The 17,633-nt window shown below is 37.4% G+C and overlaps 1 protein-coding gene across 1 annotated transcript in view; it reads left to right on the top strand.

Moving 5' to 3' along the window:
* The first annotated feature begins 1,558 nt into the window (after positions 1 to 1,558).
* The window catches only part of lmbrd1 (LMBR1 domain containing 1), a 54,134-nt gene continuing 38,059 nt past the window's right edge, over positions 1,559 to 17,633 (top strand). The window contains exons 1-4 of the mRNA XM_023261798.3: positions 1,559 to 1,716; positions 3,453 to 3,629; positions 4,671 to 4,734; positions 16,952 to 17,049. Of these exons, the coding sequence (XP_023117566.1) occupies positions 1,651 to 1,716; positions 3,453 to 3,629; positions 4,671 to 4,734; positions 16,952 to 17,049 (405 nt within the window). The 5' untranslated portion in view covers positions 1,559 to 1,650. The remainder of the gene's footprint in view (positions 1,717 to 3,452; positions 3,630 to 4,670; positions 4,735 to 16,951; positions 17,050 to 17,633) is intronic.

Genomic DNA, 17,633 nt, shown 5'->3' with positions numbered 1-17,633 from the left:
TGCTAAGTATTGGAAATAAGTGCCTGTCAAAACACTTAATTGTATGTAGTGGTAAAAAATAACTCAAGACTGAAGGCTTAGTCTACTGAGACAAGCACGGTACTATACAACATCATTTATGGTACAAAACTACACATTACGTCTAACTTACTTTGCCGATCAATATTTTACACTATAAACATTTATTCAGCTTATAAAATAGGCCTACCGTATGATCCAATGTTTAACAGACAATAGCACAACCTGGACTGCTACAGCACTAAAAAATTCTGCCTTCATGCTAACACAATGGCAATACCACACATGCAGTAACAACAGTGATAATTTCATCAGTGGCATTTAGTTAGACAATTTGTTGCAAATATCCAATTTTAAAAGCTGTACTATAGCCATACAATAAGATATTTCTACTTCACTCAGTAAAACAGCATCTGAATAGTTTCTCCATCACTGGTGAGATTAATATATCACTACAAATGCAGCGTGTATAATTTTATTCAATTCTATTCTGCAAAAAGTAAAAGCACCACTGTTAGTAGTGATTGTCTTAGAAAGTGGAAAAAGAATTTCTGTAAAGAAAACTATGCTGAACAGAAATATAAATGCAGCATGTAATACTTTCCTGAATTTTAATTATTTTTTGCAACAAAGAGGAATAAGTATTATTATTCCAACACATGGCATCTCTACAATGGCCATCATGAAACAATCAAATATGACTATATCGTAAATGATAATGAGCAGATTGAGAGTCACAAGTCAGAAACAAGTCACACATCTACAGGACCTAAAGTTAATGATGTTTTCAATGCTGCTTGTTTAACATTGTCCCTGTCTGTCAAGAGCGCTCGGTGAAGTTTGGGGACATTTTTGGGAAACACAGTCCACTTGTTGGACACAGCCATCAAAAACATCATGCTGTCTGATACTATATTTTGGAAGACAAATGGTGGAGTTGTGAACATTCAAGTGCCTGACAATGGCTCCACCTGCATCCAGCATAAACAACAACCCTTCCTCATCTTTCTCTTGTCATTAGTGACTACTGTCTCATTTAAACAACGCTGCCATTTTAAGGTAGCCTTTAGCAGTCACTGATCAGAGGAGTGTCTGTGTGCTTGTCACGTTATCTGATCATTGTCCCTTGAACGCCACACCTGACTAGCATGTGGATTAGCTCAAATTTGTTACCAGTTGAACAGCTTAAAAACAAACTTTATGTGCCCAACCCTTTTTTGACCATATAATTAAGAGATTTATAACTTCTGCTCTAAATGAGAAAAGATTAACAATTTCATGCTGCGTTTATATTTGTGTTCAGTGTATTTTGAGGATAGTTTAGCCTGAATGTGTTGAGCATTTAGCCTGTCCTGAAGCGACCATCCCCATCATATTGCATGGCTGGTGTTGCTTCTACACTGTTTGCGTTCATTTCACCTCTTGTCACATGTCGTCCTGCTACACCACCGGCGAGGATGTTCATTCCCTGACCTCCTGTGGACATTAGCTCACATATGGACACATTAACCCCAATCCACATGACCTCAACATCAAGCCTTATGAACTTTCTGCAGAGACGCCACGGCTGCTCGCCCTCCGCCGTGGTGACGTCGACAGGAGCACGTGGGTTTGTTATTGCAGGAAGTGAAGATGGCGGCTCAGTCGTCCCTCTCAGAGTCTGTGCTCGGATGGTCTATTTTCACCATTATACTCTTGGTAAGCGAGAATGAAGTTGTGTAGTCTGTTTGTAAAGTAGTGTAGCGTTAGACGGTCAGTTTCAGATGTGTTCGCAGGCGGACAGGTGGCTTAAATAACGTATTATCCGACGCGACATGGCTGCAACGTATTAACGTCAGTATTGGCTTTAGCTAACATTAGCCGTGACACACTTACAGGCTGCTGTTCTGTAAGAAGCAATCACTGTCGTATTTTTTGTTTCATTCTATTTAAACGGTGTCATTGGAAACCACAATTCCGTTTTAGAATTTGAGACGGGTGTTATTACTTTGTTAAATAGAATATCTCCGTTTCAGTTCTTTCTGATAGCACCCAGCTTCACTGTGTCGTAGTTTGTTTGTTAGCTCTCACCAAAAGGGTTTAAAACAAAGTAATTTAATGAGACAAGAAGAGAAAGGGGCACTATTCACATTTGACTCCATAAACACGGATGTGTAACCTTTCTTTTCCAATTTGTTACCCATTTGAAAGACTGTGACTTCAATAACAGGCTGCTGCCTTGAAGTTGCTCAGCTCGGTAATCTGCGGCCCAATTTAGCCCTCATTATCTTAGCTGTCATTCACAGTCACATGGCTAAATCAGAAGACTTCCAGAAGAATGCCTGGATGCCAATAAACTGCTCTGGTTCTCTACCCACCACTAGCAACCCTTTTATTTGAACAAACCTTTCAATAGATCTTATTTGGATGCAAAGCCCGCGTCATTACCTGGCAAAACAAGCAGCCAGAGGCTTAAAGCTGCGGGCATTTAATTGATCCTGTCTGTGAATGGCAGCCCTTGATCTGAAGGGGCAAGTATTTGCAGTGTCCTCACTTCTTCCAGCTTGTGTGCCTGGAATATAACCTTGTCATTTTGGGATTTTGGAACCCCTTTTTTGCATCTTTGTCTTAAAGTTTCCTGTTCCATTACAATGACAGCAACTCTCTCTCCCTTTTGCCTTTTAACGTCAACAGCAACAAAATAAATTCATGGATTAATCCAAATGAATAACGAAATCAGCACTACACCATATCCTTCCAACAGACATGTTAATTATGCTCCTATGAAATGTCAACTTTATGTTATTTCTTGTCAGGCCTTAATAGTCGTAATGAGTCTGAGACGAGAGTCTGATATAATCAGATCGGCCGCTCCATAATACCTGTAGTCAGGCTATTTTAGGTATATTCTAAGTATATAATTCCCTACTTTTTGTGTTAACGCTTCAATATTAGTTTCAGTATTCATTTTTTTTTTCGCAGTAGGCCACACACTCACACACCAAGAAGTGTTAATCAGGCATATTGTATACACAGTATGATAAAGTTCAGTTAAATATAAAACTGTACTACTGATCAATGAAATCTACACAAAGGTAGAAACTTGTATTGCATTGTTGTTCCAATCCCTATGTGTATTCTTTCATTCTTTTCTTGATTAAGGTGTTAATTCTGTAGTTATTTCTTTTGAAATCAATTAGTCTAATTAGCCTTTCTGAGAGTATGTGGAGATGCAAAGTTAAAAATAACACTTTAATCTCCTCTATGCCATTTGTATCTCATGTACTGCATATAATCCCTAGTTTTAATACTAATGTTGTGGGCTTTGCATTTTATAGATTTCTCCACTGTAAAATATATTGTTGTCCTATTCCTCATTTTAGGACATGAGGAATAGGACGTGATGGTTTTATTCACCGTCTGTTTTAGCTTAATTACTGCTTGTTTTTGCTTAGGTCATCCTGGCTTTCTGCTGGATCTACATTCGGAAATTTCAAAGTCGACAGGAGAGTGAAGTTGTTTCAACTATCACAGCAATATGTGCACTGGCCATTGCCTTGATAACATCTGCCCTTCTGCCAGTGGACATATTCCTTGTTTCATTCATGAAGTATCCGAATGGTACCTATAAGGTTAGTATTTCTTCTGCTTCATCCCAGTAAAATCAGTTCGTGAAATTTAACAATCTTTCCCAGGGAGCCTTTCACTTTGCTTTGTAATGTTCTCAGACAATGTGGACATTGTTTTGAAAGTTAAATGCATATCTTGGTTGTACTTTTTTTGTGAAGTTGTTTCATTTGATTATTTCAATTTGAAGATTTAGCAAAGTGTGTAATGATATCTTCATTTGAACAGCAGGCAATTCTTCGCTTTGTGTGGGTCATGAGCTGCTTTGATTGCTAAAGGGGGTTTGTTTTTTGTACCATGTAGTCATGGTAGGCTGTGCATTTTAATTCATCAGGAACATAATCTCTCACTTAATCAAATATTTCTTGGTGGTTACACTCTCTTAAAAAAAAAAAAAAACTAAAAAAAAGTAGCACAGAGGCATGAAAGCAAGTTATGGCTTTCTGCCGAAATATTAGTATTTGCTTTTGATGCGAAAAGATCATTTCAGCTTTTCTCAGTGCTGTGAGAATTATGACACTGCACAAACTTGTAAAAATCACACAAACATTTTCCTTTAGGCTTCTGATGTTGAGAGAAATCAATGGCTTTTAATCTCTTGCAGCTTTTAACATTTTTTTTGCCATTTGGAGACTTCATTGTTCAAGTAAAATGCAAGCTTACGAAGGGCAATCTGCCACATCTGTGCAGTGCATGAATAACAATAGATTTAGAGAAAGGTCTGACTACTTTGAGCTTTTCCCATCAGTTTTGCATCATTCTCTGTTCACATCAGTATTCAGTTTATGAACCTCAATAAACAAAACTCTTAGAGCTGTGTTATAGCCCACATATATTCCTAACTAGCTGAACATGTCCTAACCCCGTCCAGAGTATTGAATTTATTCATCCGTGTATTATAGTTTATGTTTCATGCCTAATTTTTACACTATAGTTTATGCTTATTGTAGTTGTTTTAATTATTTTTCATTAATGTTCTAAATGGATCAATCCTTTTACTGATGAGCTTAGTTTTTACAATGGACTTTTCTCTTGATATCATCCAGGAATGGGCAGCAAACAATGAGACGAGAGGTCAGATTGAAGATACTGTGTTGTATGGATATTACAGTAAGTGGATCCTCTTAATATAAGTTTATGTGGCTGTTTATAAAAAAGAAAAAAATTGGTATTTGTGTACAAAGTTATGAACAAGACAATCTTTTATTGTAGAACAATCAAGAAATTAGTCATTGTTTGATTTGTATTGAATTTTGCTATTTTTTTCATAAATAATTAAAAGTGTGCTGTGTCATTCTCCTGTGATATCAACTTTGTCCTCTTTGAATTGATTGCTGTGCCAATTCAGTTGTATTAACACCTGGAGCATGACTCATCTGCCTAGAAATCCTAGAGGGTTAGCAGTCTAACTCTGGGATTCATGCTAGCTCTCTGCTTCCCACAGTGGTGACTCGTGACTCATTTTCACACAGGACATCTGTACAGATCTTTTAACTAATCTTAAGCGCTCTGAAACAGTTTCATTCAGGATATAAGTTTATCATATATATATATACACACGCACACTATATTGCCAAAAGTATTCACTCACATGCCTTGACTCACATATGAATGTAAGTGACATCCCATTCCTAATCCATAGGGTTCAATATGACGTCGGTCCACCCTTTGCAGCTATAACAGCTTCAACTCTTCTGGGAAGGCTGTCCACAAGGTTTAGGAGTGTGTTTATGGGAATTTTTGACCATTCTTCCAGAAGCACATTTGTGAGGTCACACACTGATGTTGGACCAGAAGGCCTGGCTCTCAGTCTCCACTCTAATTCATCCCAAAGGTGTTCTATCGGGTTGAGGTCAGGACTCTGTGCAGGCCAGTCAAGTTCATCCATACCAGACTCTGTCATCCATGTCTTTATGGACCTTGCTTTGTGCACTGGTGCACAGTCATGTTGGAAGAGGAAGGGGCCAGCTCCAAACTGTTCCCACAAAGCTGGGAGCATGGAATTGTCCAAAATGTCTTGGTCTGCTGAAGCATTTAGAGTTCCTTTCACTGGAACTAAGGGGCCAAGCCCAGCACCTGAAAAACAACCCCACACCATAATCCCCCCTCCACCAAACTTTACACTTGGCACAATGCAGTCCGACAAGTATCGTTCTCCTGGCAACCGCCAAACCCAGACTCGTCCATCAGATTGCCAGATGGAGAAGCGTGATTCGTCACTCCAGAGAACGCGTCTCCACTGCTCTAGAGTCCAGTGGTGGCCTGCTTTACACCACTGCATCCCACGCTTTGCATTGCACTTGGTGATGTATGGCTTGGATGCAGCTGCTCGACCATGGAAACCCATTCCATGAAGCTCTCTGCTGAAGCACTGTTCTTGAGCTAATCTGAAGGCCACATGAAGTTTGAAGGTCTGTAGCGATTGACTCTGCAGAAGGTTGGCGACCTCTTCGCACTGTGCGCCTCAGCATCCGCTGACCCCGCTCCGTCAGTTTACGTGGCCTACCACTTGGTGGCTGAGTTTCTGTCGTTCCCACACACTTTCACTTTCTTATAATACAGCTGACAGTTGACTGTGGCATATTTAGGAGCGAGGAAATGTCATGACTGGATTTGTTGCACAGGTGGCATCCTATCACAGTTCCACACTGGAATTCACTGAGCTCCTGAGAGCGACCCATTCTTTCACAAATGTTTGTAAAAGCAGTCTGCATGCCTAGGTGCTTGATTTTATACACCTGTGGCAATGGAAGTGATTGGAACACCTGATTCTGATTATTTGGATGGGTGAGCGAATACTTTTGGCAATATAGTGTATATATGAAACCCATATATACTGATTTTAAAAGCATCATCTGGCCTTTCAAAAAAACCCAAAAAAACAAAGACACTAGCTTCTATTCAAAAAATGAAAAACAAAAACATTGATTGCTAATGGATAAATAATAATATAATTGAGGACTGTTCTGTTAAAAGTTATAGTGGAAAAATCCTTTTCACATGTCTATGCCATTAGACAAAACAGTTTGTTTTTATAATGATGCATCACATCAGAAATATCAAACTGTCCTTCTGGGCAAAATGTCCACTTTGGTCATTAAACTGAATTCAGTCTGCCAGCAGGTTTCTTAAATTAGCTAACTATATATGTCAATGATAAACAACATTTTTGCTGTGGTATATTAATTATGTTTTCATATGTTTGTTTACATAACTTTGCAATTCTTTTAGACCATATAATTTTAATATTTTTATGTTTTTTTTTTTTTGTCAATTCATATATTTGTTTATTGTCAGTGTGTTTCCATTAATAATGTATTTTCTTTGTTATGCTCTTGCATCTATGTTGCTGTGATAGCAATTTCCCCATGGGGGCCAATAGTTTCATCATGTATTAAGTATGCTGTTTTGCATCTATTGATGTTGCTTGTTTGTTACTAACTTTTCTGCCTGCTTGTGAAGATGGGAAGGGCAGGAGAGGAAAAGACTGTGTTTACAAGTTAATAACCATGTTTCTAAAAGCAGTTAGTCAGCATGATAAAAAATATTCTGTCAGTCTTACAGGTTAAAATAAAGAGTTACAACATTTTTTGCAGCAGTAGCTTAGTATTGGGTTAGGTTTCTTTTCTGAACTTCTTTCATCTGCCTTTTTTTTGCTTTTTTTATGACCTGTGATAAGACTGGTAGAATAAGATATATTCTCCAATATTGTGTATAGAGAAATAGCGATAACAATTACATACACAAAATCCTAACATGATTGTTCCCTGTGAATACTTTATAGTCTTAGACAAAAAAAGGCCACCTTAAAATGCAGCTTTATTTAGATGACATGATGCCACATATGACAACAGAAAGATGAAGATGTATTGTTTGTCACGCCGGGTGCTGGCATGTCAGTAAGGCCACAGCCAGATATCTGTATGTCCACAATTCCACCATTTATCAACTTAAGAAGTAGTTTCAGGCAGCATGATACAACAGACAATTTGCCACGGGAAGCTCTGGATGTACTTGTCAGACATCATGATCCTGTCCCCCAACATATTCGACAACTTCCCCAAGCCCTGCAGGAAGAGTGGAGCAGCATTCACCAGCCTGCCTCAAAAACATTGTTAACGCAGTGCACTGCAGATGTGTTACTCGTTACTGACTTGTGATTTTTTTGTCCGTGACCTTACTTTCCATCTGCCCATTATCATTTCTAATGCAGCGCATGCTTGGTTGTTTCAGGACATCCATTCTGTTGTAGAGATGTGCTGGAACAACAAATACTTATTCCCCTATGTTAAAACAAATAGATAGAATTTGTTAAAATATTACATGCTGTGTTGTGTTTATATTTTTGCTCAGCATAGTTTTCTCTGCAGAAATCCTTTCAGAGTATTACTTTCCAAGACAGTCACTCCCCACAGCTTTGCTTTTTCTTTCCCTACACTAGTCTTGTCTTGTTTTGCTTGTTGTAATCGTCACATTCAGCTTGTATTCAATATAATTACAACATTTCACTGGCACTGACATTTTGGTTTAGGCTTGTAGCATACTGTGTTGCATCATTAGCAGGTTTGTTGAGCATTCAGTCAGGCATCTTGGATGTATCGTGCCTGATTCTCTTGCTATGAGAGAGGGCAGGTCTAGTCCCGATGGATCAGTCCATAATTCCAGTATTTGTGTGTGGTTGCATTTCATAAGGACAGTATCCAGGCTGTTTGGCAGATGAATTCCAAACTCAGGGCTGTTGGTGCCATTAAAATTTCTTCATGATTGTTATATTAAAATATAACGCAAGTTTGTTGTCTTTGTTGATAGCAAAATCAGCCATGCCAAAGACACTAGATCTTGGGTTTTCTAACAGATGCTGGCTTAAAGTGCCTGTCAGCAACACTGTTATGTACCGTCTGTTAAAAAATGCCAAATGCAAGGACGACAAGCTGTCTCCTTGCCTAGACAGCCCAATCAAAGAAACCACTTCCACTGGCAAAATGACATCAGAAATTTGGCTTTTACAGACCATGAACACTGCACGTGAATGCAGCATTCAAGGGGCCACAGCATATTTACCTCTGGCCACACAAATATGCTTCATACATAAGATTGATTTTCTCTGTTGCTGTCTATACGTTGTATTAGACATCCCCCTAAATGGAAGCTTTGCTTTATAGAGGTTTTAAAAAATGAATAATTCAGGAGGCTTAATCTTTAGTGCAGGACTGTGTCTTGTCAGTAATTTAATTCATATAATGCCCAAACTCCCTGGCAACCGTGTACATGATGCAACAGTTACACAGAGAAATTTGTCACACATCAAAGGAAAAGCACATATAGTGGGTTTAGCACTAGATTTAGTAGGTATATCTCTGTCTGCTTAGAAACGTTTGATGTAAATCTTGAGTCACAATCTCTGTAATTGCTTTGCTTGTCAGGTAAAGTTGCTGTGCGTAAGGTAGCACCTTTTAATGGATTATCAAGCAGACATTATAATCCAGTGTGTGTTCTTGCCATTCACGAAAAAAAGGCATTTTTTCATATATATTTTGTTGTCCAGCCGAAAAACAGACATTACTGTAGTGTATGCTTTCTAGGAGGTTGGAGAAGGATTGAGAAAAGCTTGCAAGTTTGCTACTTGCTTCAAGCATGTACATGTGATTGTGGCTCTGGGAGTATGTGTTGAAGGATCATCTACTTGCAAATTTGTTGTGCTCGTAACCTTTGGCTGTTGATAAGGAAGGATTTGCACTTGTAAAAGTGCCTAAAATACAGAAATACAGTTTTGATTGATAATGCGCTCTGTTCCTTGGAGCACGTTTTTGGAATAAAGTTGTAGTGCATTTTAAGTATTGCAGATGTATTCCAAGCTTAGTGGTGCAGAATATTGACCAATCATTTATTATGACATGTTCCTTTGTCCGTTGTACTTGTGCTGTTTTCTGTAATGCCAAAATTAATATGACCATAAGTTATATTGTATGAGATTGTTTTGCTCTGCAACGCTCTGCAATTCATGTTTTTTTTTTTTTCAAATAAAATAGGATTCATGATGTATTTTTATGTGACAGTATGTCTGTTCTGAATAGATGTTTGTGAAGATGACAATGTAAGACGGCTTCATGCTGTGGCTGAGCAAAGTCACACTTAGTTGAAGGATGCACTAAAAAAAGAAAAGAAGATACATTTAATTTTGCCTACACAGCCTGTTTTCCGACTGTGTTATTGATGATTATGTAGTAGTCGACAGATTCATCCTGGATTTTTTTTAAGGGGTATTTCTGTATTATTTGCCAGTAGGTGGAGACCAAGCTCCATGCGTATTGTATGCACAGCTTCTTTACAAGTCTAACCTTTAAAGCCAAATTCCCTTTAATGCCACATTTGACAGCAGTGTCCATTTGTCTCTTCACAAATGGTATAATTACAGGGTTGACATAGAGATTTCTGTTTCCTTTGCTGAAGCATGTTTTTCTCCAAGGTAGAGTTTGATTAGTATCCAGCAGTGATCACAGTTAATAGGCATGTGCACATCCATTGATTTGAGGAACTCTTCATTGTATACTTGATCTTTGAAGTTATTTGATGGCTTGATATAGGGACACAGCCATTGAAATGGATGTTGCATATATATGTATATGTGTATGCATTTTACCTGGACACATATACTGGAAACCTGTAGCTGGCATGGTCAACATTTCTGCAGCAGTTGTGAATCCACTTTCTGATGTATTATTAAGCTTAGGAGTTTGCAAAGGTAGTGTCGTCAATGTGGAGCCTTTATAATATAGCACAATTCTATTTTTGATTTATCTGGATCATTTTTTTAAAAAAATTTTTTTTACTTTTTCGACAAGATTCTATTCTTTATTTTTTACTCGGAATCAACACAGTTATATAAGGAATCAGTGAGAGTGAATGACATCGTGGCATTTATCGGTTATTTTGCTCCATTTCCCTCTTTAATCTGTGCATTTATGTTGAAGCTCACTGTTAATGGTGTGGAATCTGTTTCTTAAAGTAGTTTCTTATACTGGTGACACTACACATCAGTAACCCCATAAGTAGGTCAAGTAAATGCAGTTCAGTTATGTCACATCTTAAATGGATTAAAAAAAAGAAACGTTTATTTATGAAAGCTTGAGCATAGTTATTTGCAGTAGTAGATATTTGAGCTAAAACCTGAACAGGAATGATGAAAAGATCACTGCTCTATTAGCACACATCTGTAGTGCAAAAAAACAAAGTGAAAATTGCTTGATGATCTTGTAGTTGTTCACAACTTTGACACAGTGTAATATAAGATGCAGTGCACTTTTCACTTGACAAATGGGATAGATGTCTGTAGCAGAAACACCCACTTCCTTTTAGAGCCCAAATACATTTTTGTAATCTTTGATGAACCCTGAGTCTGAAAGCTTCGCCCTTCAATCTCAAGCCTCTGTCCATTTATACATTTCCTTGGACTGCTCAGTACTTCAAAGCAGTGGTGCATAAGACCCTTAAGCAACAGGGCAAAATACCCCTGGGCCCTTTGAATAAATCATTGGCTTTCTCCCTGCCTTTTTAATGCCATTTGTAGAAGAGAACCTGGAGAGGAAGCTGTCCTCTTGTAAATACACTACAATAACTTTCTTTTTTCCTGTGATTTTTGTCCACCTACACATGCTTTCTGAATTTTATAGGAATGTGGTAGTAGCCTTGTGCTTCTTTTGAGGGCATTTTTGAAAACATTGACAAATTGCAGTTTTATTTTTGAGGGCAGCTTTATATGATGCAGGGGGCCTTCAACAATAAGAACGTATTCGAGCAAACACATGAAACAAAAGGCACTTTTCTTGCCTCTGTGTGCAAAAGCCACAATCAATAGCTCTTCTACTGCTGCCTTTGTCTACTTTGAAATAGCTCCACATGTAGACGAATTGAAATATTTAAAAACCTGCATTTACCTGTTAATGTTGTAAGTCTTTTTATTATGATGTATAATAGCCTGAAAAACACTCAGTTTTGGATGCTGATGAGTCAAGACTGTTACATTGGAACAAAGTTTCTTTTAATATTACAACTTGAAATTAAATTATTGCTACATTGTTTATAAATTAGCTTGTTCTTGGCATTTCTGCTTCAGTTGACAACTACACAACTAATGCCATTATAACTGGAAGAAATTAAAAGTGGTTGATAATGTTGGCTATTTCGATGTACTGGTTATGTGCTTGCCATTGAATTGTTTTACTTTAATTGGCAAGAAAGTAAATGCTTTTATTTAATGCGGATGGCGCAAACTTAATTCTCAATTTTCTATTGGTCTATCAAATAAAGCTGCACTCTACATACAAAACAGGCCAAAACAAGTCAGTAATATTAACTTTAAAAGCACCTTTTCCATTTTCTAAACACATTATAGGCCTTAACTCAGTTACACATTAATGAATGCTTCATTTGCTGTTCGTCAGCCAGAAAGCAATATATATTTTGCCCAGCTCGTTCAATGATTTTGTTGACTTCATTATCCAAAAAGAAGACAAGGTTGATGAAAAATCCTGCTGAATGCCACTTTCTTTTGTGTATTCAGTTTCACAATGTTCTTTTTCCTGATTTCTTCACGTTGTTTAACAGACATACGCGTTTGTTTGTTATTTACCGGAAAAGCTCACTAAAGTAGCACAATGAAGTATAACCACAACAAACAAACAAAAAAAAGAAACAGAGCAAACAAGCAGCTCCTAATAAACTCTTTCTCATGCATGTATGTCAGAATCTCACCTTACATTCTTATTTAAAATAGAGGTGAGGCATGTTGGCATATTTAAGCACACTAACACTGTGAGGTCTTTGCAAGTCTTACATATTCTATGTATAGAATGAACACCTGCAGGTTTCCAAAGACTCCATTCGAAGTTAGGCATTGGGTCTTCGATTTCCTGCCGTTAGTTTGGAATGACAGTCAAAACTAGTGCATGTCCCAGGAACATGGCAGTTAATGCAAACATGATGCTAACATACTACAGAACATGAGAGTCAGCAGGAATATCCTGATATTGTATTTATTCTTGAAGCACTTTTGAGGAATTAAGACACTTTGACATTGGATTTTCAGTTTTTTAAGTAATTGGTTTAGTCAGAAATGCAATGTGTCTTCAGTGTCATAATAATTCCACTCTTTAATTTAACAAAGGAATATCATAACCTTATAGACATGGTAGGTAGAGCAAGGTTTCTTTCTCTTCTCACCACATTCCTGTTTGAATAGTGTTGAGTTATCTGGATGTTTACATTATTGTTTCTATACATGAGTTCTTGGTCTTTTTAAATAGCAGAAAAAAACAATTCTACTAGACCTTAGATTAACTGTATTTGTTTTTGCTGTCAGCTAATTTGAATACGATATTTGCTAGCAATCACATAACCTGTCTTTATAGTCATAGAATACATAGGCATTGTTAAAACATTAATTGAATGCCATGAATGCTGTGCAGTTGATATAGTGATTGTTACAACTATCACATTATTTAAAAAAAAATATATTCAGTACAGAAACTGAATATACCCATGTATTCCATTTACGCACCTCGCTTTGAGCTTTTAACCTGCTTTAAATGGGTAAAGGAATGAGTTCAATACCAGCTTACCGAAGTAAACCCTCTTAGCTCACCAACTAACAAACATCTGTTTGCTCACATATCCAGCAGAAACAGAGCTGCACAGGTACAGAATCGAGTCAGAGTCCTTCATGCTTCCTGTCACAAGTCTAATATTCATTAGTGTTTTATGCCATGTTTGGCCCTCCAACAAGAAAGCCTCCCTTGATGTTTACAGGCAATGAGAGTGCAAGCTCATAGTGTCATACCTTTCATCAAGTGTCTGTACTGCCAGATATTTTCATCTGTCTCAGGAGTCCTTTGTCCGAGACAATGTTTCTGTGAGAAATCTCCCCTGGCATTTAATTTTCACAAAAACTGTAATACATTTTGCCTGTCTGAAAAGGTACAAGAGTCCAGGTACTAATGCCCCTGTAGACAACCACAGTAAGGTAAGGATGTGGGATCTAATGCGTCTCATAAAGCCTTAGATGGTATTTAATGAACGATTGCAGGTAATGGTGAAAACCACAAATAGCCATGGAAACACTGAGAGGTAAATAACTATTACTTGTGCTGATGACCTCACTTTCTTTCCCTAGCTAGTACTCTGGCTTTTACAGCCATCGATCCTTGAAAATATATTTATACTTTTTATGTTATGCTTGCCCTATGAGTAAACTGGAGTTTATTGTCTATAACATATGAACACTAGAACTATGCAAAGGGTTAAGGACATTTAATTATTTAGTCCTCTACTCTGTCATAGGGATGAATGTGCTAAACTTTTATTCCTGGTCAGGCGTTCTTCCCAGTAAAAGATCTGCATAGAGAGTAATGGATGATTCATGGTAATGCAGTATGACCTATTCTCTCAGTATGTTAATATTCATGGTGTTATGATTAATTTTACCCATTGCTTTAACCTGCAAGCATATGCCAGCGACTGCATACTGTGCATGGCTTGCATTTATTGGCTCCCGGCATCATCCTGAACTCAGTTTGTCTGGCTGTAAATGAGTGTAAATGGATACCTTAGTGGAGCAATGAGCATGTGTTTATTGAAAGTAATGCCCTGTCACAAACACAGCTGGCTAAAAGCAAACCTCTGTAACAGTGACATTCATTTGTCTGCAGCAGAGAGAGCCTTTTGTGAAATATAGTTCATTTCACAGGGGTGCATGTTTGTACTTGCTTGGGGCCATGCATTCTTGACTGATATGGAACACTTGTTCTCCACATGTACATTGAAGCTGAAATGTGCTACTGGTGTTATGGATTAAGTGGTATCAGGAGCAAGTTTTCAATTTTATTTTTTTCTCAACTTTGTTATTTTTCATTCAACATCCACAGTTGTGTAGTTTATCTTGCTATAAAAGCACTCCTTAGGGCTTGCATTTAGTTCTTTCTTTCTTATGAGTAGACCTGACTCTTTTCCATTATAAATTTAACCTCATGTTTCATTTTGTTTGAGTTTGGTGACTTTAAATTGAGACTTAACTCACGAATATATAAAGAAAACTGTACAGTCATGAAAATCCTTTTTAAATGCAGGGAAGAAGTGAAATTGATGTGGTTTTGGTAACCTGCTTGCCTTCTTGGACATTTCTTTTAGTTGCTGCTTGTTCTGATGATTCACATTATCACCTCAAGGTGGTATTGAGCAATGGCAACCATGTTGCTGAGCACATCTTTGTGACATGCTTTTCTATGAGTTATTTTGTGGTTGTCTGGGCTGTCGGCACTGACATCCATTTGCTGCAGAAAGAAAAGCCCCCAGCTTGAAATAGCATCTTTCTATTTAAGTGTTTTTGCCTCACCTCCGCTCTATGAATTCCTAATGCATTCGAGTGTTGATCTTTTCTCTAAAAAACCTGATAGTACAGGAAGAAACAAACAAACAGAAAGGCTTGGATCGAAGAAGAGTGAGGTCTATCTCCAGGGACAGGTGTATTGCATCCACCTCATAGAAAAGGTCACCAACTTTAGTTGATAAAACCATTTTGTTATGTAAATGACTCTTTTCTATTTTAGCGGTCAACATTCAAATGAAACAGTTTTTTTAATCTGCTTTGTAAGAGAAACTCTAAGCCATATTAATCATAACAATGGCAGAAGGATAACATGTTCCCCTGCTAATTGAATCAGTTGTTCAGTGCTCTGGATCATAATCCGAGCAGAAACAACACTATTCTTAGTTCACTGAAAACACACCCAGTGATATTATCAACAGACCTCTACATGTAGTATTTATGATAAGTAAAGTCTGTATAGAGACTAGATATATTTCTTCATTGTAACAGGTGATACAGCCCCTTTCTCACTGAAAATATGATCTGTAACTGAATACAGTATGTGGATGATGACATTTTTGAATGTGCATCTGGTATCAAAATGTGTTCTTGTTGCAACTACCTGTAGCTCTAGTCAGGTTTGCTTGAGTTATCAGCAAGAAGCAGGTAAGGTAACTTTTCATACATACAGACAGATACAGATTGCAGTGGCAGGCATAGATGGGGTAATTGTGTGGTTTTGGTCTTATCAATCATAGACCCCATTTAGCTGCTACACTAAAATTTGCTACGTCTGATGGAATTATCCCCCAAGCTTTCTTGAGGATAATTTTTTTAAAACATACAAATATAAAATTCGGAGGTTGTTTTCTTTCACAGATTGACAAGCATGCTTGAGTTATTGGTTTAATACAATTAGAAACGTTGCTCCCTAAACTCGTGCCCTCTTTTCTAGATATGTCATTGTCATAAAAAATGAATTATCCTGACCACTGCACTGCAATAATTACAAATAATTACCAGACAAAAGTTGCTTTCAGATTTACTTTTCTATCTGACCATATGCACTCTCTGTCTTGATTGCCTACATGTGCATAGTATTTCTCTTTACTCCTTCTCTCTGTTACTACCTCTTATGTCTCTCTTTAGATCTCCCTCGCTTTTTTCAGCCAGTTGCTTGAATGACACTTAAATGTCAGCATATTTCGTTGAAAGCAATGCGAAATCACCAAAGCCAGGCAGTGTCCGACCTGCATCAAGCCCTGGTTAAGAGGCAGCTAGTGAAGAAGGGTTGGTTGACATGGGTTACCCAAAACAGACAGAGCACAGACATGGGTTTAACTCACGTCGCTGTCTGTTTGATTAGGATGCAACACAATTATTTTCAGCTGCCCAAAGGGTTAAACTGGGAACTTAAAAGAATGGAAAAATGTGTACACATTCCTCTTTATCTTAAACAGACAACCATAAACTCTAGGCAGCATGCTGTCAAGAGACAAAACAGAATATCCAGAAAAAAAGATAAGTGTGACTGAAATAAAGAATCACACTAGTTTTTAGCTGTTTTATAAATTGTTGAGGGGAGTTAGAGCATACTCTTCTTAGAAATCAGTTTTGATGTATACTCTGCATTGCTTTTTGCCTGCCAAGAGAAATTCAACATCATTTTAAGTAGATGACAAGAGAACATTGTACAGTCATATCAAATCTGCTTGAGAGGAATAATGTTTATTGACACTATCTCAAGAATACAGAAAATGATTTCTTATAAAACTGAACATTGCATGCACCATTCTTGGCAGAAATGCACTGCAGTGTTTTAAATATTTTATATTGTCATGATAGAGTATGGCAGTCTGTGCAGGGAAGAGGTAATACTTATTCAGGATTGGCAACATGTGTCACAGAAATGTTATTTTTGACTAATCCTCAGATTTCACTTTTACGTTTTCTTTTGTATCCATATAGCGCTCTACTCCATCATACTATTCTGCGTCTTCCTATGGATCCCCTTTGTTTACTTCTACTATGAAGAAAGGGATGACAACAACGTGAATAAGTGCTCGGTAAGAATGAAGCTTTGTTCTTCTACACACAGCACTGTAGCCTGCTTATATGTGCTACTGAGGAATTCAAATTTTATTCAGGTGCCTCTGACCAATATGTAAATTCAAAAATATCCTCAAGTAAATTCATCTGAACTTTCCAGCCAGCTTGAGGCAACATGAACCCATTTGTTTGTACATTTTACATGACAAAAATGAAAGCAAATGCCTATCCTGTCATATTTGTTTTTGCTTTAATGTTTTTCTGTTTTTTTGTGACCTGGTGCTGAGAGGCAGAAAAAAATATTTTTATAGATGAAATAACGAATAGATATTCATTTGAAACCTGAAATAAGTCAATCAATTTTTTCTTTGTGTAATTAAATTGAGGACGGTGGACTCTGTCCTATTACTGCTACAATCTATGATATATTACTATTTGTCCATTTGGCGTCATCTGTCTATTTGGTAAGTATTGTTCTTGTTCTCTGTTAAGAGAGAAGTTGAGTTTTTTTTTAAAAAAATAATTGCAGCTAAGAGATTTGTCAATTATTGGTTTGGTTTTCTTTTTCTACGGTGTGGAATTTGTTCTTTTTTCTTTTTTC

Source organism: Amphiprion ocellaris, chromosome 16, assembly GCF_022539595.1.
Source record: "Amphiprion ocellaris isolate individual 3 ecotype Okinawa chromosome 16, ASM2253959v1, whole genome shotgun sequence".
Taxonomy (NCBI): Eukaryota; Metazoa; Chordata; class Actinopteri; family Pomacentridae; genus Amphiprion; species Amphiprion ocellaris.
Note: the sequence above shows the minus strand (reverse complement) of the source record. Positions and strands in the feature narration are given on the sequence as shown.